Source organism: Copadichromis virginalis, linkage group LG8, assembly GCF_057382275.1.
Source record: "Copadichromis virginalis isolate Kocher_CV1m ecotype Utaka linkage group LG8, C_Virginalis_male_GT1.1, whole genome shotgun sequence".
Lineage (NCBI taxonomy): Eukaryota > Metazoa > Chordata > Actinopteri > Cichliformes > Cichlidae > Copadichromis > Copadichromis virginalis.
In genome coordinates this window covers 27,579,216-27,604,026 of record NC_140625.1, presented here as the reverse complement: position 1 = coordinate 27,604,026, position 24,811 = coordinate 27,579,216, and the positions used below count along the sequence as shown (strand labels likewise).

At 38.3% G+C, this 24,811-nt stretch overlaps 2 protein-coding genes across 7 annotated transcripts in view; one reads left to right on the top strand and one right to left on the bottom strand.

Moving 5' to 3' along the window:
- The window catches only part of calcoco2 (calcium binding and coiled-coil domain 2), a 14,226-nt gene extending 11,120 nt beyond the window's left edge, over window positions 1-3,106 (bottom strand). Inside the window, exons 1-2 of one of the 4 annotated variants that reach the window (XM_085466876.1) lie at window positions 3,033-3,106; window positions 21-204 (exon numbers count right to left, since the gene is read on the bottom strand). In XM_085466876.1, coding sequence (XP_085323002.1) covers window positions 21-204; window positions 3,033-3,058 — 210 coding nt within the window. In that variant the 5' untranslated portion in view covers window positions 3,059-3,106. Of the gene's footprint in view, window positions 1-20; window positions 205-358; window positions 525-687; window positions 785-3,032 lie in introns of those variants that run through there. The other 3 variants (XM_085466878.1, XM_085466877.1, XM_085466879.1) reach the window with 3 other exon arrangements.
- On the top strand, window positions 2,883-24,811 carry ttll6 (tubulin tyrosine ligase-like family, member 6). 3 transcript variants are annotated; one of them, XM_085466874.1, is made up of 17 exons: window positions 2,883-3,060; window positions 5,132-5,283; window positions 8,828-9,005; window positions 11,182-11,219; window positions 12,053-12,171; window positions 13,355-13,470; window positions 13,871-14,027; window positions 14,117-14,260; window positions 14,566-14,651; window positions 14,741-14,966; window positions 15,880-16,058; window positions 16,157-16,345; window positions 21,457-21,616; window positions 21,890-22,189; window positions 22,285-22,341; window positions 23,129-23,267; window positions 23,967-24,811. In XM_085466874.1, the coding sequence occupies exons 3-17, from the start codon at window positions 8,857-8,859 to the stop codon at window positions 24,203-24,205; spliced, it is 2,298 nt and encodes a 765-aa protein (XP_085323000.1). In that variant the 5' UTR covers window positions 2,883-3,060; window positions 5,132-5,283; window positions 8,828-8,856; the 3' UTR covers window positions 24,206-24,811. The 3 variants fall into 3 exon arrangements, with proteins under 3 accessions (XP_085323000.1, XP_085322999.1, XP_085323001.1); XM_085466873.1 differs by having other exon boundaries at window positions 13,355-13,485; XM_085466875.1 differs by lacking the exons at window positions 2,883-3,060; window positions 5,132-5,283 and having other exon boundaries at window positions 8,941-9,005; window positions 11,179-11,219; window positions 13,355-13,485.

Below are 24,811 nucleotides of genomic sequence, written 5' to 3'. Positions count from 1 at the left end.
ATTTAATTGATCCAACCCACCTTAAAGATGCCCACCCAGTCCCTAGGGTTGGGCTGGAAGGCCGCAGTGAGGGTGTAGCTGCAGGTGACGTGGGTGGACGGTGGGTATGACTGAGGGATGTCGATGAACACCACCTGGGAGAAGGTGCGCGCCAAGTGGTCTGCTACCTCTGTAGCAGTGTTGCTCTCCATGCTGAGATGCACTCTGCCAGAAAACATATAAAGGTCGATGATGAAACATTTCAGGACGCTGACAGATGAGAACAGGTACAGCAAGCTCTCGGTGTCAGGACAGAAAGCAGCAGCGGTGTTACAGGCCTCCTCCTGATGTTGTTGCTTATTTGCTTTTGCGCACTTACCATTGTTCTATTCTTTGACTGCTTACGCTCCAAAAACGATCTGAAAATCAACTTTCCTACAACTAAAATGACTTAAATGCTATTTTTAAGACATCCCCCTTGTCAGCCGATGACCTCAAATGTGTTTTATAAACTTTTGAAGGCCGTAAACTCACGATAGATCATTAAAAAAAAAGAAAGAAGAAGAAATCGAAAGCAAAACAGCCTAAAAGACCGCACCCTGGACTTAACCGACGTCTTCCACGCATACAAGATAAAAACTACAACAGAAACTCTTCTAATAATCCTAAAATCGCAGTCAGATGTTCGGCTAAACACATGAAACTCACATATTTTCTGTCAGTACCTCGCTCCGACGTCTGCTGCTCAGGGAACTACCAGCTGAGTGCTGCCTTCACATGCTCGTCGGATATTTGTTTTGCATGCACGTAAACGTTACAAACCTCAGTGACGCAGAAGGGGCTTTTTTCGGGCATGCCACGTAAGAGCTGAAAACAATCTTTTAAAACCTCATGCCTGGGGGGGAAACTCAGAAAAACTTTTAAAGCTCTTTGCAGATGTCAGATATGAATGATTATGTTATATTTGTGTAGTCCTGAGAACCTGAATAGTGCTTTAAAAAAAACAACATTTATTTAAACAATACATTTTAAACATTGTTTTAACCCTTCCCTTCAGTTTTTCATATTTTGTAATTTGTACCTCCTCCAGGCTTTCTGAAGGTCGTTCAAATTGGATGCTTTTGCCCCGATTTTAGTCCAGTCCTCGTACTTGATCATTCCTCATTTAGAGGAATGTTTTGTTTATTAACCCACTTAACACTGACCTATAACTCATTCAAGCTTGAAAGAAGCATGTAGCTGAAGTGATGAAACCATGTTGTCTACACATAACAGAAAACTGAGCAAAGAACCAATTTTAAACTGTATCTTTAGGCACTTTGTTACCATCGCAGAAACACATAATTTCTTGATATTTCTTTAGTGTGAGCTATGAAAAATACCAAAGATAACAGTTTAACAGGTGTAAAATAGTACTTGTGCATCGACAAGATGCATATCTTATTGTAGTTTTCTCTATGTCCCTTAATTTGAGGAACTTGGAAAAGTGGAGGGTAAAGGAGACATAGCAGGTCTACACAAAAAAAGATCTTTCTGACCTTTCAGTTGATTCATCTACTATTTACCGAATCCTCATCAGAAATGGTCTCAGTGTAAGGATGGCTGTCAAGAAGTCGTGCTTAATAAAGGGAAAGTGGGAGGAAGGGCAGAGGCATGCCAAATTACACCAGAGCTGGACTGAAATTCAGTGTTGACAGGTCTGATGAATCTGAACTTGAAATTAATGGACACAACCATTTGTAATACACAGTGGATGCTCTGTCATGGTTTGGCGGTGGTGTTGGGATTTTGTCATCATTGTTGGAATTATGAATGCAAAGAAACAAGGTCAGATTTTGACTCACCATACAATACCATCTGGAAAGTGTCTGATTGGCAATAGTTTTATTTTTCAGCATGTCAATGGTCCCAAACACACAGCCAATGCAGTAAGACCATACAAGGAATGAAAAAAAAAAAAAAAAAAAAAAAAAATCACAGAGTGGAACACCATCACTCATGGACTGGCCTCCATGATTCATGGCGCCCGGACCTCAGCATTATTGAAGCAGTGTGTGATCATTCCAACAGAGAACAGAGCTAAAGGCAGCCAACATCCAAAGAAGAGCGTTGAATGTCCTTCAAGACATCTCGAAAAATATTCCTGAAGACTCCTTAAAGAAATTACAAGAAAGCTGCATAAGTGTGTCAAACTGTGTGTATGTATGTATGTATAAATATAAATAAGTTATTCTTTTATAAGGTTGCAAGTTAAGATGAATAAAAACTATGGGCAGAATGCAATAAAATTCAAAATACAAAACTACCGAAACAGTAAGACATATAACTTATAGTCAGTATGCACAAAGGCTTTGACCTCTTGTTTCAGATTATCTGTGAAGGCATTCTAATGATGGCTGCATCTTGGGAAATGTAGTCCAATTTTAACATTTTGCTTACAACTAGAGATGGAAACACAAGAGGGAGCCAGGCTCTTTTTCTGTAGTTATGACTTTAAAACCTGCAAGACTCCCAACATTTTTTACTAGCGCTTGTCATACTTTTTTTTTAAGAATTCAGTGGGTTTTCTTTTTAGCTTTTGCCACACTGAAATGTCTGTCTTTTACAAAATAACATCTCCTTCAAAATCCTTTTTTGCACATCTCTTTTTAAAAAACTATTTATTCGCTTTGAATACCTAAAACGATTAGGAATATACCGAAAATCTTCTATTATGTATTGTGACTGAAAACTTTTCTCTGAGTTCTGCAATAAAAACAACAACAAAAGAAAGCAAAACAAAGATTCCCAGTATTTCACGCATGGGATACGTGGTGCACCTGTTGATGCAGTTTTCCTCATCGGTGAAACAAACAACCAATCAGAAACGAGAACTCTCACACCCCGACTTGTGATTGGCTAAAAGTCTTAACAGGGTTTTCGTCTTCTTCTCGACTTCATTCATGTTTACATTTGTAGGTTATAGGGCTCCTCGGTCCTCCCAGCCAAGACCAAGAGCACGACACGCCAGCAACATTAACAATACGGAAGGCTGCTCGTTTAGTGTTACTCACCGATAACAAGAGGATACCACATCCATCGGTAAATTCACATTTTGTTTCCTTTTTAAAGCTTTTTAAAGCTGACCGAGCTGGGGAGAGGTCGGCGTTCTGTTGCCATAGAAACAACACGTCTAGCGTCAAGCTGTGCGGTCAGTTTTCTTTGCTAGACGTTTGCTTGATTTTAAAAGCACAGATAAACTTCTTTTGTTTTTGTTTTTTACTGCACTGGGAGAAACACTCGCAACCTATCACTGAAATTTAAATTTAGAGACGTTTTTGCTTAAAAATGGCTTGAGGATGGCTCCGAAAAGAGAAGCTCTGTAAGTCTGTGCCTCCTTTCTGCGTGAGCTTATCTTCACATTTCAAGTTAGCACCTCAACACCGTGGGTAGCTTAAATTAGAGAATAAACTTGATAACATACAATACTGTACCTTAAAGAAAATGTCCACCAATGCATTTTCTTTTGAATACTTTTTACTTTTGAAAAAAAATAATAATAATAATTTGCGCCCTTTGTTTCATGCTAACCTTCAAAAAATACTTTCTAAACGTTACTGTGCCCGATCCACGCTTCTTTGCTACAAGTATAATCTAGGTGACATTTGCCAGTGGCAGTGCAGCATTTAAATGGTAATTGAAGGAATCAAAATAGTTACATTTGATGTAATGAAGCAAAACAAAAATATCTGTATCTGCAAAAAGAAGCTAAAGAAGATGCAAAATTAACACAAACGACTAAAATTTAATTATAACTAAAAAAGAAACCACAACAAGATTAGACAGCCTAAAAGGAAGTGCAAAATAAACATAAATAGCTTCAAAGAGAACAGGAACTGACTAAAAGTTACAATAAAGAGTTTGGCGTGTACTTGGTCAAAATATATATAGTCCTTATCAAAGCCACATTACAAAAGTGCTTTACAGGAGCAGCATACTACAGCAAGCATTGTGGGGAAACAGTTTGAGGACTAATCAGCTGTATGAAAAATGTACAGAAATTGTTTAGGGAATAAAAGATGGAACTTAGAAAGAAGTGACTGGCTTTTTTGATTTGATTTTCAGATTGTTCCAGAGACTCTTACTCTCATTTAATACATACGTCAAATCCAGCCCAGTGGATGGACATTGGTTTTTACTGAACATTGTGTGGGTTATTGCTAGTTTTGCAGGCCCTTTTACTGACAAACTGAAGTAATATGTTTCTGATAAGGAATCGCCCTAAAGCTTTTCATTGTGATAACAGCAGGCTGACTGAATATGGAAAAACTCTTTATCCTTTTTGTATTGTAAATGTATGGGCCATAATTTATGTATATGTATTTCTTTGGTTTTATTGATCCACTAAAATTGGTTCCATGTGGCAAACAAACAAACAAGCAGCTCGTCACCCCTGCATTAAACTATAATTTCCCATGAGGCTCACACACACACACATATCAGTTAAATACCTTGAACAGCATGTGCAGTCACGACTCGTCAGTTCAGTCGCTTGAAGCTTAGCAGTAGATCTTTAAAGCATCATAACAAAGATAAGTGAGTGTGGAAGGGAGTAAGATGTCAGCTGATTATTAATTAATGTTGATTGACTGATTAATCAAGGCGTCTGATCAGTGCCAGCTTGTAGCCTCACCAGATTTTGTGCTACTCTGTCACCTCATCATTATTGTCCAGGCCCGTTATGTCTAATTAAGACATGTTCAGTAGCAAGGTACAGTGTCGCGTTTCTACTTTTTATTCTTCTTTGCCAAATGTTTGGCCTACATCTTCTCTTCTGTCTTCATGCTCTGGCTGAAGGTGCTTCGTTTCAGCTTGGCCAGGAAGATCAATGTCCAGCCTGTTCACTTACACCACACACTGCTGCAGCTCTTTTCAGCACAGATTTAAATTTAACAAGTCGAGGCGTTGAAAAGCACTTCTCCTATTTCACCGAACAAATGTCAGGGATTATACCTCTCCACTTGCTCCCCACTAAGATCTCTCATTCTTTTCAGGAGGGATTAGGTTTTTTATTTTTTGTCCCCACTGTTTCTAATTGGTCACCAGATCCACTGCTTGAGTCAAACTAAGTAAGTCAATCTGAGCTGATGATACAAATCTGCTTTTTTTTAAGGCTCCAGAGGTACAGAGATGTGGCTCACCTGTTTGCTTGTTGAGGAGTGTGGCAGTGTCTTACGAAGCTCTTGAAGCTGAGATCCGTGATTCAAAGAGGTGTGGACAAAGGGGGAGCAACACCCTCTAATATCGATGACTTCACCAGTGCAGGTAAGTAAGAACTTTATCAAAGGATGATGAGACACTATTGAGCTGTCAGTTTATCAGATACACTAGCATAGAACTGAAAACGGTCAAATGCAACAGGTTTTGAGTGCTAAAAGCCCAAATATTAGTTGTCATTCAACAGAACCACAAACTTCACCTTAGAAATGACAAAAACTCAGCAGATTGTGTCAAGATATGTCCAATCATAATCAGGAAAGGCAAACTGGGGCGGTAGATTGCCACTCTCAAGGCTTCAGGTCTATGTCAGGGTGACGGACAGAATCATATGTCCCTTGGACAATCCTTGGATTCACGATTGCAGTTTTGTCCCAGCCCTATCTCCTCTCAGGGCTGTCTGAGGGCACATAAGAGTTTGCCCAACCCATCTATGTGAGTTTTGTAGGAAAAGACATTCGACCACATGCCTCTTTGTGGGTTGTAGTTTTCATGAGGTATTCAACCCCTGTTCCACCACAGTAAGAGCTTGGTTTGGATTAAATAAATCAGACTCATTACTGTAGATGTTGGACTTCACCAGGGCTTCCCTTTTTCAACAATTCTGTTCATAATTTTAGGATAGAATAGGTGCAGCCAAAGGTTGGAGGGTCTTGGGGTTTTATACAACGATGTTCTGTTGGTTTCATAGAGCAACAACCTGCAGGTTGTGCTGGGGTGGTTTATGAATTGGCTGGGATGAGAATTAACACCTCCATGTGCTAACAGGATGGAGTGTCCACTACAGGGCTAGAAGGAGTTTATGCTTCCAGTAGAGGAGTTTAAGTATCTCAGGGTTTCGTTCACAAGCGAGAGGAGATGAAAGCAGGAAGCTGACAGATGGAATGACACATTTGCAGTAATACAGATAATGTACTGATCTTATGTGATAGAGAAAAGTCAGAACGTGAAAGCAAAGCTGTCGACTTACTGGTCAGTCAAGGTCTGGGTCGACACACGACATAGTGGAGACATTATGTCTCTCAGCTGGCCAGGGGATTACTTGGTATCCCCTCAGGAGAGCTGGAGGAGGTGGCTAAGGAGAGGCAGGTCTGGGTCTTTGTTCAGTCTGCTGCCCTCATGACCTGGATAAGTGTCAAAGTGTCTGAAAATGGATGGATGGCTGGATGGATGCACACGTGAATTATCCCAATACTGCTGAATTAAACTGGGTTAGTTTGAGTTACCATTCACCACCGAAATCAGTCAAGTGACAGAGTTCCTCTTTGAATCTTTTTGAACTGTTAGCAGTTTGTAGACTTGAATTTATTAGCTTGTGCAAATGATATAGACTTAATTTTGCATTTTTAATTAATTGAACTGAATTGAATTTACTTTATTTAAACAACTTGATACAATTGAGAAAGGGTTTTGCAGCCTGGTGCATGTGTATATGTGAAAAAATCCATATGAAGTTGTATGTATGTTTTTTTTTCTATGTATACTTTTTCTCATTTGCATTGCATTACACCAGTGTCAAGTTTTAGACAATACAGTGTATCCCCTCTAAACAATGTGCTTAGTGCTGCATAGTTTTAGTAAGTGTTAGCGTTGCATGTCAAAGTTTAGTCTGACATTTAGTCTGATGTTGTGTAGTGATAATTACCAGTTAAAGTCTCACTTTACTGGAGCATGCCATTGTTTGCTGAGGATTGGGGGCACGAAGGTGCTATTTATGTACCTGCTGTTGTTGAACACTGAAGGAGAGCCTTGGAGAAATCCTTCACGGGGCTGTAACTGAATCTGGGCTGAGGTCAGTGGGGTGTTTCAAGCCAGTGTAAAGCTCACAGTTCAGGGTCAGGATTATCCAGATCATTGGATCCGAGTGCTGTTACCTGGCACCGTAACCTCCCACTGTGTGTACCTGTGGTGTCCCTTTTTAATGCCACCAACCTGCAGTATTCTGTCACGATCATTACCAGGAGTTCACTTGAACTCACCTTGACCCTGTAAGACACCAGACAAGAGTCAGAGGCGAATGGCTGAGACGCTGCTGTGACAGTGACTCAGTTTAGGTCAGAATGCAGAAAGATGTTTACAGAAGAACACGTAAATAACCCGAGTTAAGACCTGTATATTGTCTTTGTGTATTTCACACAAAGCCACACTAATAGGATAGAATTATCCACGCTAAATGAATCGTATATTGTATACTGAGGACTAATTATAGACAACAGAGGTGTGTACTATGAACCAAGTTCAACATAGTAAGGCTTTCTTTTCATTGGCTTTCTTGACAAAAACAAGTCAGAGATAAGAGGTTATCAACAGTGTGTACTCCTCCTGACTGTTTCAAAATTGTGATTAAAGTCATAAAAACGACAATCCTTTTGCTATCAGGATGCGTCAGAACACTCTTCCTTGAAGAGATAAGCTTTTCAGAGTCAGTAAGTTTAAATCACCTCTGATTGTCTGATTTTAGTCTTATATTTTTAATCTTTATGTTTTGTAGTTTGTTTTTTTTAATATATGTGAATTGACATTTGGCTGTCTGGTTAAGTCTAAACTATCCTGCTTTCCGCTTCCTTCAAAGCAAGTTGTAAACCCCTTTAAATGTACTGCAGGAATAAAGTAAATTATTATTATTATTATCATTATTATTATTATTATTATTTTTATTATCTTTTTTATTGTTATTTTAGATATAATGAAAAAACATTCAAAATGTTTGCTGATTGCTTTTAATTAGTAGTAGTAAATAATTTTCCTCTAAAAGTTATGTTTCTATGCAGCCTCTTTGCTTTTATTAAATTTCCCCCATATATCTCAGTTCAGGATTCTCTGAGTGCCATGTCTCTCTGCTTATACTTGCAGTGATACCTGCTACTTATATAAAATTACAAATAACTTGTGTGATGTTTATCTGGAAGAGTATATTGGTGATCATTTCAGTGTGGTCATTTAGTAAAAGTGCTTTTAGGCTCGACAGTTTCCTGTCAAAAAACTTGATGATCAGGGTGATCGAGACAGCGAATGGTGCTTTGTGCTGCCTTTCTACTCCCAGTCGAAGGCAGGATGTTGTTGAGGAGATAAACTGTATAATATAAAAAGATAAATCTGTCACTTCAACAGGGAAAATGGGGAAGGGATACTACTAAAAGACAACATCTGAAGAATGAATAGACTGAGATATTTTCACTGGTGTCCATGTATTGCTTCCTTACACCACTTATGTGTATTTTTAATTTACGTTATAAAAAGCAGTAAAAGTAAAAAAGTGTCACACTTTAGCACTTCTGCTTGGTATTAGGATCATTTCCCCTCACTGTGGCTGTAGTATTACCCACTCCCTGTATCTGTACTGCCACAATAACCCTTGAATGCCAGCCTGTGACAGCACGCTGACAGCCAGAGCACTCACCTGATGAGAGAGATGGAAACAGAAACATGATTCCATGCGTGCACTTACAGCATGTAGTTTGTTCTATTTGATTGAATTTCATTGTGTGGCTGTATGGCACATACCATTCAGAATGAGAGATATGAGTGTTGGAAAATTGATCATTTTTCTGTTTGTGTCACAATTTCATGAAGTTTTTGGCATGCCTTGCAGGTCAGCTGAGCACATGTTTCTCATTCAGGATGGGTCTACCTCTGGACAGCCCAGAAAGAAACACCGACACACATAAATGTGAGCAGCGGGGTGAGGGAGAGGAGAGCGAAAGCCAAACTGAATCTTACAAATGCATGCCGCAACCCGTCAACAAGCAGAGAAGGAAAAGCAAGAAGAGGTACTTTACTGCAAGAGCTCGTCCATACGATGGCAATTCTGAAAAAGTTTGAACGCTGTATAAAATGTGAATGCAAGCAAAATGCAATGTTTTGCAAAGATCATAAACCTGTATTTTATTCACAAAAGAACATGAACTGAGAAAATGTGCCATTTTTTTTTATAAAAATATTAGCGCTTTCTGAATTTGATGGCAGCAACATGTCTCAAAAAAAGTTGGTAAGGGGCAACAAAAGGCTCAAATATATTCTTAAATTGGTAATCTTTCCAGAATTAAAATATTTATTGAATTTATTGACTATAATTAAAACAAAAGAGAGAAACTATAAATTAAAAATTAATCTAATATGTATACAGATCATAAAATGATACCTTTGAAATGTTGGGTTAATTCTTTTCAAAGTTTTGTTAAGTGGGTGTAACTCACTATTCTGTAAAATTGGCTGCTTTGGCTCCTCCAACCAGACAAAATTCTTTCAAAAGAGTGTGTCCATTATTCAAATTGCACTTCCAACCTTACATGGGTTGATCGTGAACCTATGAGTTTTTAAGATGAGAAAAGTAATAATTAAGAAATGTCAACTTGGTAACTGAAGTTAAATGTTAATTTCCTTATTTTTGTCATGTGTTAATGTGTAGCTGCAGGGTGCAGACTCAGAGGCAGGACTGCACTCAAAACAGCTTTTAATACAAAAATACCAAAACTCAGACTACACAGAAATTAATTATATGGACAATATATGCACAGGAAGGAATCAGGGCAGAGAGGAAACACCTGGGCAACCCAGGTGAAGAGAATCTAACTGATGAGAGACACATGAGAAAAGGGACTATCAAAAATAAGACATGAGGCCCAGACAAGACACACAAACTTGACACAGGAACAGAGTAACAGAACACAGAGACATGACTGAAAGAGGACACAAGACTAATCTGAGAGAACAGACAACCACAGAGCACAGAGAGAGATCACAGATGAGGATAACCCAATATTACAAACTAAACAAAGAAGATAAACAGATACAAGGACCGGAAATATAAATAGCAAAACTTGGAAGTACAAGGAAAGCAACATTAAACTATAAAGACAACATGCCATGGAACAAGAAAAAATCCAAAAATAAACCAAAAAACATAAAACACATCACCTAAAAACCTAGGATGCTAACAGTTTTGAGTGTGGAGTAATTTAGAAGGATGTCACGTGAACTCAATATAAGTATTTGATGCCAAAAAGAAACATTTTACAAGTAATTAGCTTAATTAGCAACAAGTTGTTAACATGATGGGGCTGTAGAGAGAGGCTCACCTCAAAAAAGCGTGATTATAAATTGTGATACAGATATCAGGATATTGTTACGGTCAAAATCAACATTAGATGCCTGTGTGATCTTTGAGCCCTCAGGTGGCACGGCCTTAAAAACAGGCATGGTTTTGTCATTGAAATACACAGACTACACAGGCTCAGGGACACTTCCAGAAAACACTGTCTGTGAACACAGTTCACTGTATCATCCATGAATGGGATTAATCCATATGCTACCTATGTCCATTTAATTCTGGATCCCTTTTTGTAATCACCCAGCTGTGCTTGAATTAGAATATCCCCAGAAATGTGCTCTTAGATTTCCTTCCATCTTACTTTGTAATTTGAGTTGCAACAGCAAAATAGAGCCCCTAATTGTGCCAGAGTATAATAATCTTTTAATCACAGTAATGTAAGCTCTCCCTTTCTCTTTGCCAGTATAAGAGTTTGAAATCTTATTCTGGGTTTTTCCCTTGCCAACTGTAGCACAATAATAATTTCTCCCATTTACTGAACTATTTGTCATTTATTTCTGTTGAGAGTGTTTGAAATGGATATAACACGTTTGATATGTTTTCAGTGTTCTATTGTGAATAAAATATGTATTTATGAGATTTGCATATCATTGCACTCTGTTTTCATTTACATTTTACACAGCATCAATTACTTCTGGGGTTGTACTTTTGCTGTTATCTCCCTTTGCAGGTATATTAACTGCCAAGCACCCTGTCAGTTATGATTCTATAACTCGTCCTGGAGGCTCTTAAGGTCTCTTTTCTCACTTATCCTCATCGTTCAGGAGAGCAAAACAAGGCACTGTGCAGCACAGCAGATGTCTGTCCCTCTTTCTGTCTCTCTTGTCTTTCAGATGACTGTGGATCAACCTCACCAACTGCAAATATGAAAGTGGTACGTCTGCTAGAGATCACTAAATCATATATGTCCAATTTTAAGTTGTTTCTAGCTAGACAAGGCTGAATACAAATACTACAGATGTCAAATAGATAAAAGCATGTGGACAGTGCTTTTTCCATTTGGATCTCTGCTGTAAATCCTTATTTTCATCATATATACAGTATTATAGAGATGTATGATCATATTGAGCGTGGGCAAGTTTCAAATAATGAAGTCACAATGCACTAAAAGCTCACCCTGATTTCATCATTGAGTGTTTAGTGTTTAATGTTTCAGACAGCTCTAAACACTCAGTTTCATATTTTATATTCCTCCTCTCAGCGTGAGCAGGGAAACTTCAAATCTGCTATTTACGAGGGGCAGCCAATCAGAACAATCATGGCTGAAAGGTTTCAGGAAGTTGATTAACTGAGGGGTCACACAAGGCTCGATATAAAATAAATATATAAAATCCCAAATGTGAAATGTGAAATATTCACATGATTACTTAACAGACTTTGTAAAACACATCAAATTCACACAATACAAAACAAAAAGGTTCAGTAACAGATAAAGCATCTAATAACTGCACAGTAAAATACCACCAATAATCCAGTCCTACTTTTAAAACTGCCAGGAATAAAAAAAACAAAACAACAACATCTAAATAATAACGGTAATTTTTATAAAGTTTGTCTCACTCTATGTATTTCATTTTAAAAAAAAAAAACAGCTTCTTTTTTTTTACAATACACTTTAAAACACTGTACAAGCAGAGAGGGGCCTCTGGTTGCCTGTGGGAAACAGATGGAGCGCTGTTAAGATGCTAAATGCTTGATTTGTCACAGTGTGGCGAGCTGCTCGTAGATACGGCCTCAGAGAGGCGATGGACGGTGAAGATTGGACGCTGTTCTGGACCGACTGCTCAGTGTCTCTAGACCGTGTTAAGGACATGAAGCGTTACCAGGTAATCAATGCACCTAACTAACCTAACACCTCCATCACTGCCATCATCAGAAAAGATTATTGATGCTTCATTTGATTATTTATTGATTAAATGTGTGATTGTATTTGTGAAGCGGAAAATTCATCAGTTTCTTCAAACTATGACATTTTTCTAAATATCTTTACCAATGAAATGATGATGTACATGTCCTTTTTCAGTCCATGCTTTCAATTTGCCATCATACTGGGTAATTCGATGCAGTCAGCCTGACTCTCTTTGACCATGAGTAATTTATTAAAGTAGATTTGTTCGAGATCCTATCTATCATACATTAGCTAGCCTACATTAATATTATTTAGGTTTCTCTTGTGTTGTCAAAACACTTCTGGCCTGTTGCAGCATGGATATTACACCACTGGAGTTGTGCGCTGGTGTCTAGCACTGGGACTTTGGTAGCGGTTGTGGGGTGGGAGCTCTGTGTATCAGACTTGTTTAAAAGATGTAACTAACTACTGTGATATCACCCAGTGTTTAGTGAAGTCTTGAGCTGAGTGTTTTTACCATCAACAGCGTGGTGTTTTTAAACCAGATGTTACAAAAAGCCATGGACATCTACGAGCTACTTTGGGTTGTTCCTCTATTTACAGGGGGTCACCGCAGTAGGTCACTCTGCATGTTTGATTTTCTAGATTTTTTTTATTTATTTATTTTTTCTTCCTGGTTGGGTTTTGCGTCTCCGTTTGGGAAACCTTTCACTTGTTTAAACCCATCCCAAAAAGAGCGATGAGGCCAAGGACTGTCTTCTCATAGACTTCTGTTCATCTTGAGCTGTTTGCAGTGCGAGTCATCACTCCCTGCTGGCTGTTAGAAATAATGCAGGTTTAAGGCACTTCTGCACAGGGTTCACTATTCAGGCTCTGGAGCTACATCTACTGCATCTGCTACACTGTTAGGTGTGTTCTTCTGTTGCTCAGTTGGGATCGGGGGAATTTGAAGTCTAGATCACAGATGTGGGCTCTTTGCCATGTTCCTCTTGATATTTCTGAGCAATATGTCTGAAAGCAACAGCAACATAAATGCCAGGACCTGAAATTCCAAGCAGAACACTCCATGATCAGTGCTTGTGATTTTAAATTGGTGACTGATTGTTTAATATATATTGTAGGCGACTGTCCTGTAATGCCGTGTAAACCTGTCTTTGCAGAAAATAAACCATTTCCCGGGGATGAGCGAGATCTGCCGCAAGGATTCTCTGGCCAGAAACATGAACCGCATGCTGAAGCTCTTTCCCAAAGATTACAACATCTTCCCCAGAACATGGTGCCTTCCTGCAGAGTCAGTCTGCACTTTCCACTCTGTTTTATTTCCTCCCAAAATCTATCTACCACATTTTTGAAAACTACAAAATAAAAATAAGAAAGACAAAAAACCCTCTAGTGCACAAATTCAACAAAACAAACAAAAACAGAAACAGGAGTTTTGTTTTTTTAATTATTATTCTGGCTCTAAATCTTCCACGTATTTTAAAAAGGATCACTAAACCTTTTCAAACACCTCTTATGTAACCTTCAGTATTAATATAATTCTTTCTCATCCAGTGCGTGACGTTAGATCTGTGAGGTTCCCCCCCCCCCCCCCCCAAAACAATGTTGTTAATATTTAGGAATTAAAAAGATAATAGGTTCACTCATCTGTGTTCATCCCCTCTATCTCACTGCAGTTACAGCGACTTCCATGCTTACACCAGGGCCAAAAAACACAAGACGTATATCTGTAAGCCTGACACCGGTTGTCAAGGCAAAGGCATCTTCATCACCAAATCCAGTAAAGACATCAAACCTGGAGAACATATGATCTGCCAGGTTTACATCTCCAGGGTGAGCAAACGGGTGCAACGCATAAAACACCTGCAACAAAATGCACAGTGTATGATGCTTTTTCTGTTCTTTATAAATGACCTCTTCAGCCTTTCATCATTGATGGGTACAAGTTTGACCTGCGTGTCTACGTGCTCGTGACGTCATGTGACCCATTCAGCATTTTCATGTTCAAGGAGGGCCTGGCTCGCTTCTGCACCACAAAGTACAGCGAACCAATGCTCAGCAATGTGGTAAGAACTGTTAAAGATGGACTGACCGGTGCCTGGGCTGACTTATAGAGACACACTTATTTAGGTCCAGTTAACTCTGCATATATCTCTGGAAGTAAATCTATGGAGAATTTTCAGAATAAAAGCCCCAAGTTAGTGATAGGAATTTGGCAGAATAGTTAAAATGGTCAGTTTATCTGTTTGTTTTTGTTTTTTTTTATATTTTGTATCATATTTTATTTGATTTTGATTTTATTGATTGTTGTATACGTGTTCCTGTGAGTTTAATTACTTAAATAAATAGTAACTAGTCTCTCTAACATTAGGATGACGTGTGTATGCATCTCACCAACTATTCCATCAACAAGCACAGCGAGAATTTTGTCCGTGATGAGGATTCTGGGAGCAAACGGTGAATACTGCTCACACTGAAGATGGTGCATGATGCGGTACATCGCCAACGCTCTTTAAAGAATCCGTGTTCATTGTTGTTCCGTTCAGAAAGCTGTCCGCCCTGAACAAGCTCCTGGAGTCCATGAACTACAGCACAGAGAAGATGTGGAGCGACATCGAGGACGTGATCATAAAGACTCTGATCTCGGCCCATCCCATACTCAAGCATAACTACCAAACGTGTTTCCCCAACCACACCACCGGCAGCGCATGCTTTGAGATCCTAGGCTTCGATGTACTGTTGGATCACCGGCTCAAACCCTGGGTGTTGGAGGTGACAGACCAGTTACACAATACTGTAAAACAAGCATATATGTGATTGTTACTCATTCAGCCTCACTTTCTCATGTTCTGGAAAGCCGTATGATTCTTGACTGAAAGGTTAGAAAAACATTATGGTCTATTTTCTCTGTCAGCTATCTCCAGGTCTTTACTGAAGCTTTATTCCATTAACTAAAATATAAGCCTAATGGAAATATTCTGCATGTGTTGTACCAAATATACCATTAATTTGTTGTCTTTGGGTCTTTGGTAGCCTGATTCATGGACATGTTTTAATCCACAAATCAATACAGTCTCTCAAGTAGTCTATTGGGATGCTTTTGGGTTTTTTACTACTCATATTATTTTCTTTAAAAGTCTGTCTTTTGACAAAATAGCCTTTATTTATTTTTAAATAAAGGCTATTAATCCCAGCTTTAATCCCAGCCCATTCTTCAATGGTCTCTCTCCCAAGCTTCTTGAGATTTGTTTGTCTTCTGGGGACAGACCTTGGTCTTAAGTTCACTTCACAGATTTTCAATGTGATTCAAGGCTTTTTTCCAGGCCAGTCAATAACATTCCCTTTGGTCTTCTGAAGGTAGTTCTTTACCAAGATAAGAGCCAGATGAATGCCGGGACACGTATAAATGACACAAACACATCTGATCCCAAACAAATAATAACAGTCAAATTCTGTAATTAAAGAAAAAATAAAAGTTAGGGTATGTTTGTATTTTTGAAACAACAACTGGGTGTGAGGTCGACATTTGCATTGTGCCCTTTATAAATCTTATAGATCTTGAATTACAAAAAAGTTGGGTAAACATGAATTGGTGAATGGATTAAGTTAGCTTGAATTCAGCCAAATTTGTTCAGACCTGTGTGTGTGTGTGTGTGTGTGTGTGTCTGAATATATTTATGTCCAGGTGAATCACTCCCCAAGTTTTACCACTGACTCCCAGCTGGACCGCGAGGTGAAGGATGCTTTGCTGTACGACACTCTGGTTCTCATCAACCTGAGCGCTTGCGATCGTCGTAAGATTACTAAAGAGGAGAGACGCAAGGTGAAGGAAAGGCTGCAGCAGCACCGCTCCAGAGAGGCCAGGTACGGTGAACAGATATGGTGTGAAGTTTTCCCAAGGTCACACACACCACACATCTGTAGTGAAGGTTAGTGTTTCCGTGTGTGTATTTTATCGGCAGGTCAGAGGAGCTGCGTCAGTGCCAGGCAGCCACGGTGAAGCAGATGGAGAGGTACGAGGCCAAACACCTGGGAGGCTTCAAGAGGATTTATCCCAGAGAGGGAGGGGAGAAATACGACAAGTACTTTAAACACAGCAGCTCGCTCTTCCACGAGACGGCGGCATCAAAGGCCAGAGAGGAGTGTGCCAGGTACCTCCAGCGTGCTGTCAGTACACTCACAGACCGTTTCTGAAGTCATCCACACAGACACAAAGAAATAAGTAAAATAAAAAAGAAAGCAGAGGGAACACTCCAGTGCAGGGAGAACTGAATTATTCTGCCTAGTTTCCATATAAATACAGACACTTGGGTAATAATAATAATTTTTATTCATACAGCACTTCTAACATTTATGCAGGAGAACTAAATTAACATCTCTGCTGTTATTTAAAGGGATAGTACAGTGAGAAGACTTGATAAAATAATATTTATCATAAAAAGACCACAAAGATCGCAAAAAACTTAAATTTCTAGCTTAACCTGTGCGAGGTAATAATTTCTCATCTTGTGACAAGTGGTAGAAAAACTTAGCTGATTAGCAAGATGGATGATAAAATGAACATAATAAATAGGAAAATATAAATAATTGGGATTTATCATAAATCTTTTTAATCACTGTATGTGTGACGATGTCCGTGCAAAGTTTTTGTTCAGACTGGCTCGCTCAGTAACGAGGTATTAGGTTACATACAGGCATAGATGCATATAGGCTACAATCATTATAACAAGATATTTACTCCTTACAACTGATAAATTTTTATTAATAATTTACATTAAAAAATGCAAAAAGAATCTGGATCAAGTTTTTGTAATGTGAAGATCCAAATCATAATAAGTTTAATATTTTGTGATTTTGAATTCTTTGCTGGTAGATTTTTATGAGCTCTGTGAATTTTAATTTACATTTCAAGATGTAATCTTACAAATTGCTTGACTGATAAATAAAAAGACTTACATTAAATACAAATATTAAATATTTTTGCAAATGTGTTTGCTGATTGGTAATAAAACACTGGACAAATATTCAAATATGCAGTGTGCTTACTTACTAAAATCTAAATTAAAGATAAATTGTGATTTTTTTTTTTTTTTTTTTTTTTTTTTTTTTTTTTTCCCCCCAATGAAGGAAAAGGAATAGACGACATTTTAAATATTTTATTTGGAATGTTGCCTAAAAAATGCATAGCAATTCATTTATCTATTTTCCGCACTATAAGGCACACTTAAAATCCTTGAATTTTCTCAAAAATCGGCAGTGCACCTTATAATCTGGTGGCCTTCTCTATGAATTCTGGCTGTGTTTACTGACCTCGAAACGATTTTTATGTGGTACACGACGCTCAAAAATCTGTCAAAAAATGTTTTAGGACTTTGCTAAGCTATGAAGCCTGATGGATTGTCTGAGCGTTATGGGTACTGTAGTCAGGAGCCTTGCGACTCATAGTAATCTGGGTCCAAAACTCAGTCGCGTCAGGCCCCAAACGAACACTGTGTAAATTATTTTATCTTTAATAAAAATGATCAGTGTCGCTGCTTTACCAGGTGTAACAATTAAGTTTAACATCCAGGCATCCATGAAAACAGAATTTATTAAATTTAACGGAGTTAGAAGTTAGCAGGAAGGTAGCAGAAAGTTAGCTCGCTAGTTACCTAAACATGTTACCAAGCATGTTCTGACTGAGAGATTTCTGGGCAAAAATCAAACGTACAGCTCTGCTATCACTTCCAACATGAATGAAAACAGAAAACTAAACAGCAGTGACGTTTGTAGGGTTACTGAAGTTGGACTAGCTGGTATATAATGCTGTGCTAGTGATCGCTAGCGACACAGCTATGTTAGCATATCAAAGCATAACACAGTGAACCTGGAGAATGAATGCTAACTTTTTTCCACTTGCTATAAGTTCCTGGTGTTTGTTTGTTTTGACAAATGCAATCACTTGGAAAATTGCTGTATACCAAATTTCAGTAGGGGAGAACAACTGAGATAATCCAGCCACAATATGAGGTTAGTCATTAATGTAAAATAAGATAACCTTTATTAGTCCCACACATGGGAAAATTTGTTTTGTTACAGCAGAAAGTGGACAGTGCAAAATTACATAGCAAAAATTAGAAAAACACTGGAACAACATATACTGTTGTTCCAGTGTTTATAGAGCAGCTACCAGAGAATTCAACATTAATGAATCAATGGTATGGAAGTGGAAGAAGCAAGAGGAATTAGTTGAGTAATGTTTGACTTATCTGACTGTTTTGTTTTGTTTAATGCGCTTTATAATCCGGCTTGCCTTATGTATGAAAACGGACCCGTTTGTCAACAGTGCACAGATCCCGTGCGCCTTATGGTCCGAAAAAATACGGTACTATGATTGCAGTTCATTTAAAGAATTTTTAAATAATCAAATGAAAATCTTATAACATGAGACTAAAATGTGCCCCTAAGTGGTTCTCTGGTGACCTTTTTAAGAAAAATGTGACTGCATTTACATAAACATAACCTTTTAAGAATGTAGCTTCATATATTTTTGTAGCTTGCATCAAAGTATTTAAACCCAAGTTTTCAGAGTTCAGTGTGAGTAATGAGATACAGCTATTGTTAGAAAGTCGTGTATTTAAATGCAAGTAGAACTAAAGAACAAGACATCAGTGATTTAAAAAAAAATAAAATAAAAACAGCAGACTGTGATAGGTGGATGAAAAAACATGCACATAAGTAGTATCACTAATAATTAAGCACAGACTAAACTGTACTACAGTACAAAAATACAGTACAGTACGAAGACTAGTAAAAGAAAAATGCGATTATTGTTTTCAGTTTTCTTAGTAGATGTTTCACATAGGTCTTAAAATATTCCAGATTCCAGGATCTTTGGAAGCCAGTTCAGGTGGTTGTGATCCTCAAATCATGACCTTGTTCTAAATCCAATCATTTTTATTGATGATGATGATGATGATGATGATGATGATAATAATAATAATAATAATAATAATAATAATAATAACAATATATGAATCAATAATGCAAATATGTTCTTCCAAATGTGGATTAATTTTGCCTTTTTAAAAGTGGAAAATATTCGTGTTCTGTATATAGACACAAATCAGTCAATCTATTACATACAGGTTGTCATGGCACCAAAATTGAAAGACAGCTAGAGAAAGTAATGACAAAGTGCTCAAAGTTTTTTCTGAGACCATTAATGCAATTGGGTCCTAGTTTCTATTAATTTTGGTTCCCTATTGTATTACTTGTTTTTTTTGTTTACTTATAAATTAGTTTAGTTGTATAAGTTCCCTTCTTGTTCCCCAAGTCTCTTCTCTGTGTTTTTTTTTTTCTCCTTTTGTGTCTGCTTTGTGAAGTCAGTTGTGTCTTTGTGTTTATCTTTTTGTGTGTTTGTCTCAGTTTTAGGTTTCCTCTTTTATTTTTCTAGTCCCTTGTCTTACGTGCATTGTGTGAAGTTTTGTTTCCCTTTGTTGCATTATTAGATTCTGTTCACCTGTGTCTTTTTTACCCCAGATGTTTCCTCTCTCTTTACCTCATCTGTGTTTGTCTGTAAGTCCTCAGTTTTACTCAGTTCTTTGCCATGTCCTCCTTATCCCATGTGTTCCCCCTGGCGACTCCGTTGTGAATCCCTCGCCGCTGCTCTACATTAGTGTGTATTCTGTATTTTTGTCCTCAGCACTTCCTTCCTTAGGTCACATCTCTGTCTTAGGAGCGTTTGGGTCTGTCTCTTACCTCCCGTACAGATAATCCATGAAAGGCTGATGCAGAAAAAAGTTGAGGCCATCTCAGTTTTGATTTGTCGCTCCTGGAAATGATACGTAGCCAGTCGCTTCTTTGCCGGTAGTGTGATCACACTCAGCTGTACATGCAGACATGCCTCGGGGTGATTTAATATGTGCAAACATTATGGAATAATTGAACAAATTGAAGGATTTAAACCTGTCCTAATAAAACAGAATTTAATAGTGCGTAATCCTGCCACCAAATTATGTGCAGTCATGGAATAAATTTCCCTTTAAGACGCTGATGACACTCCGCTGCATGTGCCTGTAATTCTCACGTTATTAAATTAAAAGGCCCCTGTGTCTGCCATGAAAAACTGGGTGTCACATCGTTTCCTGCTACTAACTATGATTAGCCAACAGTTTAGATAGCAGTTTGATCAAATAGTAGAGATTCTGGACAACTATGATTTCTCAAAGGGCAAGTGTTTGTCGTCGTGTTCGATCCTGCTCTCTGCTGTGATCGTCACATCGAAGACCACCTGTTTCCACCTACACGCTTAAATCTGCTCTGCTGTGTGCTCACTTTCATGCAGACTTCTCAGATATTTCCTAAAACAGTCTTCACTTGTCTTCATGACAGTTTAGTTGTTTTTGTACAGCAATGCCATGGTCTTTTTAGTGCAGTTTTCTGGTTTCTGTTTTTGTTAATACGCTCAGTCCCATATTTATCTCTCTACGATAGATACACCTTCAGCTTTCTTTGTATTTTGGGTTACTATTCCAGCCGTGTCTCCATGTGAGTTTTTCACCTCTGTGTGTGGTTTGGTTCTTTTGTTATTTGGTGTTTTATTTTGGTAGTCATCATTTGTCATCTGTGCTTTGTATTTTTATTCCTCCCTTGTGATTGTGTTAATTAAGTTCCTGTTTCCTGCATTTCATGATAAAAAGGAACCAAATGCACGATATATATAAATATAAAAAAAAGCAAAACATTAATGGCTGATTCCACCTAAAAACTAATTTAAAAGTTGAAAACAAACATTCTGTCTTTTTATTTATTTATTTTTTAACAAAATAAAAATGGAAGATGAGGAAACTAAAATGTAGAGACAACAGAGTGCATCATGGAGACAGCAGGAAAATGTGAACAGGCAAAAATCTGTTTCAAAATAAAATACAAGACGGGAAACCAAAATAAGTTGTTCTCTGCATTAAAAAAAGAAAACAAACTAATAATAATACAATTATAAGTAAATGTGGATGAGATTTATCAGATTTAACTGGTTATTTTACAGAAGTGATCACTGGAGTTTAAGTTTTTATTTATTTATTCAAATTAAGATTAATGGACTTGCAGAAGGATCCGAGTTTCTTTTTCTACACTCAATATTTGTCCTCTGTGGGTTTTTAAAAAAAACAAACATCTAAAACAAGAGTACCATAATAAAGCTAAAAAAGTGATTTAATTTGTTTAAATACTTTAAATTATTCTCAAAGTGGTTCTGAAATGTGTGCTTTTATTCTTTTAGGCAACAGCTGCAGGAGCTGCGTCTGAAGCAGGAGCAGAATGAGCACTACCAAAGGAGAGGCCGGAGGAGAGACTCGCAGGGGGAGACTGCAGGGGAAGGAGTCAAACCACGAAGGGTCCCATCAGCCCCGACCCCCATTTCTAACTGCGACCCAGCATTGGTGAGGCTGTGTTTGAAGATGCAGTACCCAAATGTAACCACAAGAGGGAGACACAGCTTCAGTCCGTGATGAATGGCTTTGACTCTGGCTGGTCTTTCTGTCAGAGTATTCTTTAGATTATCTAAATAATATTCTTGATCATTTTATTCAGTTTTAAATAAACAGATTTTATTTTCAGTACAGCAAACCAATGATATTCTCATATATTTTAAAAACCTGCATATACATCTTAGCAATAAAAACTATTTGATTTAAATGTTCTTTCCCCTCCAGCCTCCTGTGTCCGGCCTGTCAGCAGCTCCGGAGTCTGCAGAGGTCCAAGAAGAGGAGCAGGAGCATCTGGATAAGGAGGAGGAGGAGGAGAAGGTGGTGGAAGAGAGGGAGGAGGAGAAAAAAGTGGTATTAATAGGCGACCACGAGCAGCTCGGCGTGCTGTACCAGAGGCAAAAACTATTGCAGGACCTCGGGGTGGTGAGCCAGATCCAGCAGCTGCTGCAGGGCCACAGAGAGGGAGGGGGAGCAAACGACTTCTGCTCCCAGCAGCAGAGAAATCATCAAAGGCAACACAGGAAGGTAAGGCCTGACCACCAGTCCATGCAAAATAAACCATTTCTCATTTATTGTGAGTATTATTAACTGACAGTTGCCATCATCCTTTTTTATTTCAGTTGGATTCACTGACACATTTTTGTCAAAGGACTAAAGAGCAGGACATACCTGTGCAGGTACTCTCCAGCCAAATGAATCCACTGCTCTTCTTTCTTTATTTTAAATCAGTGCTCATAATCTTAAGAAATTAATCATGTCAGCTGCCCTGTCTCTTTAACTTTCAACTTTAATAGGTGGTCAGCCTTTCTTCCTCAGTCTTAATAGAGAATTAAAGGAAAAAGAACATTTTCTATGATTGTTTTGTAGCTTCTCATTCCTCACCAGGACTGCAACAGCACTTATTTTCACTGCTTATTTTCAGTTTTTATTTTAAAGATTAATTTATTTGTCAGTGTATTAAAATATTAAAAAGAACACTTTTAGTTTATTATTATATATGATTAAAACCCCCAGCAAATTATCATTTATGAACAGCCTGAACCAGTGAAAACGTTTTATTTTTACTCTTATAATAATTAATAGTTGATTAAAATCCATGATAATTAATGTTGTTTTGAGCAACAAGTTGATTTAATCCGTTATTCTTTGCATGTCTGTTTGTAACACATAGTGTTATTCAGGCTTTGCTCTGGATTTTGAGTTGAAGAAACATTTTCCTCGGCATGCAAAGCTCAGGTTGTTTGTAAATTTGATGGTTTTTACCTCCTGAAAGTGATGAAATCCAAAACACATCAGCGTCAGCGGTTCAGCAGCGGTTTGAATATATAAACAGCCAAAAATAATCATTAGAGGAGAATGAATGAAGTGGGTTAACAGTTCATAACCCTGACTGATAATTCACTGTGCTGAATAATCATTATGGCACAGAATCTAAACGGCATCGTTTTATCGCTGTGTTCGCAGCAGCTCGGGTCCGTCATGACTCAGCAGCGTTTCCTCCGGCCCACTGTGCACCGCAGCTACCCGAACGGCGAGTCCAAGAGCCACGGCAGAGCGGGAGAAATACGCCGGATCGTCAGCCCCCAGCAGGCGTCCTGGCCAGGTAACCATACTGAGATCTCAGGTCAGCCACAGAGAGGTAACGCTGGTTCATTTTCAGCCTAACAGCCAGCTTCTGCAGGCTTTTCTCTCCAGCTCCTGCTTCCTGTTTACTAAGGAGGCTTTGGTACGACTGTAACACTGGAGATGTATAAATAATACTGAATTTAATGTCTTTTCCCCTCCTGCTGTTTTCTGTTTTCCGAAACATGAACATCACTTGAAGAAAATGTAGAAATACATTTTTTTTTAATCACCAAAAATGCATAAAAAATTAAAATACACGGGAGAAGTGTTTAAATCTACATAAAATTACCATCTACCATTAAAATTACCATGAAAATATTAAAACATTTATTTACTGTGTCCCATTTTGGGTTTTTTTAAAAAACATTTTTATAAATAAATAATCAGGCTGTGCTATTAGTTTAGGAAAAAATCTGTTGATATTATTTCATTTGCAATAATTTCCACACACACATAATTAAAACATCAGAAAACACAATGGGCTCTTGTGGAAATGGTAATAGCATTTATACAGAGATTTCTTTCTTTTTTTTTATATATTAACTATTCAGAGTGGGGGTTGTGTGTGTGTGTGTGTGTGTGTGTGTGTGTGTGTGTGTGTGTGTGTGTGTGTGTGTGTGTGTGTGTGTGTGTGTGTGTGTGTGTGTGTGTGTGTTTGTTTGTTTGTTTGTCTCAGACTTCTTCTTTCTTCTGTTTTCAGTCAGCGACTCTCTGAGCAGCTTCTACACCGACGCCCGGTCCCGTCCTGGCATCCCGACCATAAACTGCATCTCCAAAGGAGGCCCTCGATGCACCAACGACGTGTCCCACAACCCCGACGCCCTGCGCAGCCTGCTCGTCATCTCCACGTGCGTCCCGCTGCTCCGGAGGCCTGGCTTCCCTCACAGAGCGACCCAGCACGGTAAAGGGCAGTGAGGGCAGCGGGACTGCCGACCTCACGAAGCCCCTCCGAGTCCAGACCTGCAGCTCTCACCTCACACTGAAGCTGCTCCACAGAGAAATACAAAGAGCCTTGAAGAGAGAAAATTCAGAAATACACAATGCCTTTGATGAACATGGATGTTTGTATATAGCTTTTATACCTGCAAACCAGCTGCCTGCCACTGAATGAGCTCCAGCTCAGTATTTTTTTTAAATACTGACTCTTTGTACTCAGATTTATCCATTAAATCTAACCTGATGCATAAATCTGAGATAGATGTTTAATATTTTTGCTCTGAGGATGAATTATTTCAAACAGAGTGCCAAAATAAAAGCATGCTGGGTTAACATGATATTGAAATCTTTTACTCTGGAAGAAAAAAATGTGATTCTAATAAACTCACTGATTTATATGAACATAAACTGGCTCAGCTAAACTGAAACTATTAAAGGTTCATTATTTAATATTAAATTTAGTTTGAAAAGCTTCACACTGGGGGACATTAAGGATAAAAGCCAGCTGCTCTGTTTGTGCAGTCAAGTATTGAAAATAACTTTATTTGCGCTGATGATCAATAAAATGTCTTTTTTTTCAAGTGA

What these genes read in the sequence shown, in the direction of transcription:
- ttll6 (XM_085466873.1), top strand. Translation starts at nt 8,857, where the DNA reads ATGGGTCTACCTCTGGACAGCCCAGAAAGAAACACCGACACACATAAA. An exon ending in AACCAATGCTCAGCAATGTG is followed by an intron (nt 14,261 to 14,565) that starts GTAAGAACTGTT and finishes CTCTAACATTAG; the next exon opens with GATGACGTGTGTATGCATCT. An exon ending in GAGGATTCTGGGAGCAAACG is followed by an intron (nt 14,652 to 14,740) that starts GTGAATACTGCT and finishes TGTTCCGTTCAG; the next exon opens with AAAGCTGTCCGCCCTGAACA.